General features: G+C 36.4%; 1 protein-coding gene across 1 annotated transcript; it reads right to left on the bottom strand.

Annotated features, from left to right (window-relative positions):
• Positions 1-619: 619 nt before the first annotated feature.
• On the bottom strand, positions 620-4,874 carry LOC114539380 (uncharacterized protein K02A2.6-like). Its single transcript, XM_028560008.1, has 2 exons — positions 4,603-4,874; positions 620-3,820 (listed from the first exon to the last, which is right to left on the bottom strand). Exon 2 carries the CDS (start codon positions 2,171-2,173, stop codon positions 620-622), a length of 1,554 nt encoding a protein of 517 aa, XP_028415809.1. The 5' UTR covers positions 2,174-3,820; positions 4,603-4,874.
• Between the last annotated feature and the right edge of the window lie 1,301 nt (positions 4,875-6,175).

Below are 6,175 nucleotides of genomic sequence, written 5' to 3'. Positions count from 1 at the left end.
TTGATCTTTTCGAATGCAGCATCCTGTTCTTCTTTCCATTCCCAAGTGGCATGCTTTTGTGTTAATCTTCGCAGTGGTTCGCAAACAGAGGAAAGTCCATCCAAGAACTTCGATAAATACATCACCATCCCAATGAGTCGCCTCACTGCTTCGACATTTTGTGGCTTTTCCATTTTAGTGATTGCAACAATCTTAGACGGGTCAGGCTTTAATCCCTCTTGGGTTAGTGTATGTCCGATGAAGGGTACACTGGTGCACTTGAACTCAAACTTTGCAGGATTTAACTTGATTTCTCTCTCACGGCATCTCTCCAACAGATTTCTCAGATTTGCATCATGATCTTTCTCTGAGTTGGGTCCCTGGCCAATGATGAGAATGTCATCTGCGATCTTATACACACCTTTCAGTCCCTCTAAGTTCTGATCAAGCTTTTGCTGAAAGTTTTCAGGGGCTGGGGCAACTCCGAAGGGCAGTCGAAGCCAGCGATAACGGCCCCAGGGTGTTTGAAAGGTTGTCAGCTCACTTGACTCATCATCAAGTTCAATTTGTAGAAAACCGTCCTTCAGGTCAACTTTACTGAAAACTCGAGCATTGGCTAACTCTGGAAGAACTTCTTCAATTACCGGCAGGGGTAGTGCGCTCGTTTCAGTACCTTGTTAAGGTGCTGGGGGTCGATACAGACTCTGACTTGACCATTAGCCTTCTCAGTGACAACTAAACTAGATACCCACTTGGTTGGTGCTTCTTGCTTTGTAAGCACTCCCATCATTTCGAGTCGATCCAACTCTGCTTTCAGCTTTTCTTTTACTGCAATGGGCACTCTCCGTGGGGCCATGACAACAGGTTTGGCCGATTCATCAACTAAAAAATGCAATTTGCCATCCATCTTTCCCAGGCCATTGAAAACATCAGAATACTCGCTTAGTATTTCTTGCTTAGTCAGATTATGTTCAGTAGGCAATTTGGCAACATTTTCTGTGCTTACATGTAAAATATTCTGTTTTTGAACAACAATCAAGTTCATTTGCTGAGCAGCCTTGGCTCCTATGATTGGTGTATAATTTCCCTCAATGATCACAAATTCTGCTCGATACTTCTTACTGTTCTTAAGATTGCGAAAACTTACTTTTGCTGTTCCCAAGGTTGTCATTTTGATCTTGGAGTACATGATGAGCTCTTTAGCTTTCTTTTGGATCTCTGTGTTTGGTGGTAAAAGGTGTTTTGGGAGGATATTGCAAGTAGCACCAGAGTCAACTTGCATTTTAACTGGCTTCCCGCTGATCTCCATGGTTGCATAAATCTTCTTGTCAAAGTTGGCATTTCCACTTTTGGTGTTGTCGCCAGCAGAAACAGTAAACAATTCCTCTTCTGAGCTGTCACTAAGATTATTCACGTTTCTGTGGTCAACAAGTGGCTTGCTTCTACATTTGGCAGCAAAATGATTCTGCTTGCCACACCTGGCACAGATTTTACCGAATGCAGGGCATTTCTCTTTGATATTCTCGTGCTGTTTACCACAATACTTGCAGCCTTTCCCATCTCTAGTTTTCCGGGAATCCCATTTGTTTGCTTTATGTTGATTTTGAGTATCGGTTTTGTAGACGCTATCATTTGGTGATTCTGCCCCTTGGACGTTAGCTATATCCTTGAGTTGATTTTTCGTCGCTTCTGCTGCTCGACACACATCAACGCATCTCTCCAGAGTTAGCTTAGATTCTTGCAGCAACTTCCGCCGCACGCCATTATCACGAATTCCGCAGACAATTCTGTCGCGAATTAAATCGTCTTTTAAACTTTGAAATTCGCATGTCTCTACTAAGGAGCGTAGACTTGTTACATATTCATCAATAGTTTCATTCTGCTCTTGGGCTCGGTTGTTGAATTTATATCTCTCATAAATGACATTGGTCTTACCGAGACAATAATCGTCCCAAAGCTTCATCACTGTAGTGATATCATTTTTCTCCTCGTCGCTTGCAAACGGCAATCCCATATGTATTTGGAGTGCTTCGGATCCAATACATGTTATAAACGTTGCTACTCTATAAGAACTGTCTCTCTTGGCTAAATCAGTGACAGTTTCGTAAGCTTTCCATACCTGTTTCCACTGTTTCCAATTCTTTGCAAGGTTTCCTTTCACGCTCAGATTGTGCGGAAGTGGCACATTGGACATAAGTGAACTTAAGCAAGTGACGTTTTTGACAACACGTACGTTGACCGGAAGTAAAGTTTTTGTTTTCCACCAATCACAATCCTTGACCCAGTCTTTTGACGTTACTCATGCCGTTTCTGTTGTTAAAAACGTCACTTGCTTAAGTTCACTATAAACATCTGACAACTTTGTACTTGTGGCTGTGTTGTTGCAGCGTTTTGTTCAGCAATCTCATCATGATTGGCCTCCTCGGGACCCGACATTCTAAAATTCGGTTTACTCCTGACACCATGTAACGTTTTATTGTTTAAACTGAGTATATAAACAAAAGAAAAGGTTTTACAAACAAAAGCTCGGCAACCATTTTAGTATGCTCGCCCTACAAGCTCCCTCTCCCGCATGCTCGACCCAGGCTGTCCCGGATTGGCTGAGCTACAGCAATAACGTCACATACACCTAAGAAGGCACGCAGAAATCTGTACAAGGATGTCATTAATCAGATCTCTCGGTGTTCAGACAATGCAGAAAATGTACAAAAAGATTGTGTTGATGCCAGACGTGGAATAAAACACGACCTCACACCCAACTCAAAGTGTTTGAGTCAACCGAATTCTAAACGATTTCTGGTTGGTATGTATGCAATTAGAAGTTGTATAAATGCATTAGTGTGGGTTTTCCTAAATGGTGCTTTACCATTTCATCAGTGCGTGTGCACTTCCCCCACTGCCCTACCCCTAATTAGATACATCTCTTTATCAGTTATGTGGAATATTTATTGAAATTTCACATTTATTGATATTTTCTGTTTTGAAGGTGATAAACCATCTGGTAAGGAAGTGAAGGAGAGACGAGCCATGTTAGAATCTCAGGTAAAGGCTGGCTTCGTGCAACAGGAGGGTTGTGAAGTGGACAAAGCAATTGTTTTATCATATCTTGGGCTTAATGAGGATGACAGTGTTTTAGTGACACATATTATTAAGAGCATTTTCCCCATGGTCAGGGTGGACAAGACGTAATAGAGCGGATGGCCTGTATCTTTTAATTACTAAGGTTTAAAATACCATATCAGAATTATATATGTAATGTGTGGTTTTCTGTTTACAAAAATACAAGCTATTAAAAGAGTCATCATTGAGTTTTCAATAAATAAATATAACTTTGTAGTACACAATAAGTGAATTTGCATATATTTTAGTAAGCAGATGATAAATTATCCAAACATCAGAACAAATGCGCATCAATTTTTCTGTTTGTGATAGGTTTGAAGAGTTTGTGTCAAACTTTATATGGACACATTAGTGTACTTGCTATAAAATATCATGCAAAAATCTTGAAAATATGAACATTGTGTCCAGTGAAGAATGTTTCTTGCAAATAAACTGAAAGTTGAAACTATAGCCCTGTATATTGCAATGTTGTCCTTAAATGTTCATAGTACATTTTATGTCAACCTTAAAGGAAAAACTGCGTTTTCAGGTGTTAGTACTGAAAACCGAGAACTGTTTTCAGGCTTGTTGCATTAATCATGTTTTTCCTCGAAATTTATTGTGATTAAATACCTTTCTAAGAATGTCCACAGATTTCTTGCCTGTCATGTCAGCAGTATTTATAACACAATCATCGATAGTTGGGCATTGTATTGTCCCCCATCAAATCCAGTCAAATATCCTAAAAAAACAGTTATAATTTGTACAGCATTAAATACATTGATTGATTAGATATTTTATTTGGAAATAATGTACTGTATTTCAGAGTATGGAAATTGGACTCTATCCCAAGTATAAAATTAATAAAAAATTGTTCCAGCTATATTTTACTGGTAAGTTAAGAATGAACATGAGAGTACATGTGAATTCCTGTTGTATTAGCTAGAAAATAAGCATGATTTTGAACTAGCCTTCCTAACCATGTTTATTTCCTAATAACTATGATTAGATTCAGTTACAATGACATGTTGTATTCACAGGTGACATATCAAATGCAGGGCCGTAGCCAGAAGCTTAATTGGGGGGGTGCATATTCATATGTTCGTCTTATGCCCGAATGATTTCTTTTGTGTGCTATTGTTCCTATGGTATATAAACATGAATATATGAATATACACCCCCCAATTAAGCGGTCTAGCTACGGCCCTGATCAAATGGTAGTCACTTCATGAACAAAAAAATAATCTACCTTAGTATCACAATAAAAGTTTCATGCCTGGGGCCGGTTGTATAAAAACGTAGTTAGCGCTAACGGCAGTTAAAAAGTAGTTAAAAAGAGTTAAAAAGTAGTTAACTTTAATCACGTAGTTAAGCTGGTTGTATAAAAGTGTAGTTAGCCTTAACTGCAGTTAAAAAGTAGTTAAAGTTAACTATCCTCAAGGGCATCGTTAACTTTCCAAATCGTGGTTAAAAATGGCGTCTTGAGCTTTCAAGGAGTGAGAAAACATTAAAATCAACACATACCAAGGTTGTCAAACGTTATACACTCAGAAAAGGCCCCGTCGAAGCTTGTAAACGTTCAATATGCTTTTATTTTTGTCATTTGGGCAGCAACAGAGTATATTTTTGCTTCGGGAGACGTGTCGATGCCAAATTGCGATCCTAGCAAAGATTGGCCATCTCCATTTTCAACTGCAACCGGTATTTTGACTCAACGCGACCTTTTTATATTAAGAGCGCCATTTTCGTTGATTTATTTTGAATTTTTTCCTTGTTTTATTTCCTTTTTTTCAATATTTTAGAACAAAATACTGTCAATTTTTGTAAACACGAGTCCACAGTCTTGTTCAAAATGAATAATAGCGGTCAATAACTACGAGATACTTCATGTTATTTCTCTGTTTAACAACCCCACGCAAGCTCCACGCAAGTTAACTATACGGGATTAATTAATCATCCGACTAACTACGTTTTGTGCAACGCAGTTAAGTCGTGTAGTTAACTAATCATAGTTAAGGATTTAACTACAGTGATTAGCGCTAATCATAGTTAAAGTTAACTACGTTTTTATACAACCGGCCCCTGAATCCTCTATTAATAATAGTGCAATCTCTTTGCATTATAGGTGTTTAGGTATATTGGAAGAGTTTGATTTCATGGGAAGGAGGTACCTTAGTGGCTTTTTCTGAAAGGGGGTTTGTAGTATAAAAAATAACTTATTTAAGAGGTGATGTGGCCTTTACAGGGGTGCGTAAGGCTGGTACGTGAAATATAATATGAATAGGATATATATATATATATATATATATATATATACATATATATATATATATATATATATATATTATATATTTATATATATTATTATATATATTATATTATATTATTATATATTATATTATATATATATTATATATACACCCATTTGCAAAAACGTTGGCCGCAGATAGATATATAGATAGATACTCGAAATCTAATTAGAATTGCATAATTATGTTGTGTAATATTATAGAAATCCCATGCAAATGTAATCATATGCAATTCTAATTAGACTTCGAGTATCTATCTATCTATCTATCTGCGGCCAACGTTTTTGCAAATGGGTGTATATATATATATATTATATATATATATATATATATATATATATATATTATATATATATATATATATTACATATAATATTATATATATATATATATATATATATATATATATATATATATATATATATATATATATATAAAAAGTTTGTCTCGGAAGCAATGAAGATCAGACAAAGGATATCAAACAACACTAAATCTAATCATTTTGCACAAACGTTTTCGCTTTATTGAAAGCTCCTCAGGTGCTGAATACTTTGTAAGAAATGAGTTGTGATATCCTATATTTACATATTTCACTGGTTTGCCACTACGTCACTACACGTGTGGTGTTGGATTACTTAATGGTAATTATTTACATAAATATTTCACACAATCACAGATATGAAAATATATAACAAAATCCTACATAAACTGCATGGTATTATTATTGACATGAATTTAAATCCGGCTGAAGTATAGTTATAATGTCTCTTTCCTTCGACTCCCTGACT

The sequence above is a fragment of the Dendronephthya gigantea genome, unplaced genomic scaffold (genome assembly GCF_004324835.1).
Source record: "Dendronephthya gigantea isolate DGI-Jeju-01 unplaced genomic scaffold, DenGig_1.0 000003F, whole genome shotgun sequence".
Lineage (NCBI taxonomy): Eukaryota > Metazoa > Cnidaria > Anthozoa > Malacalcyonacea > Nephtheidae > Dendronephthya > Dendronephthya gigantea.
Note: the sequence above shows the minus strand (reverse complement) of the source record. Positions and strands in the feature narration are given on the sequence as shown.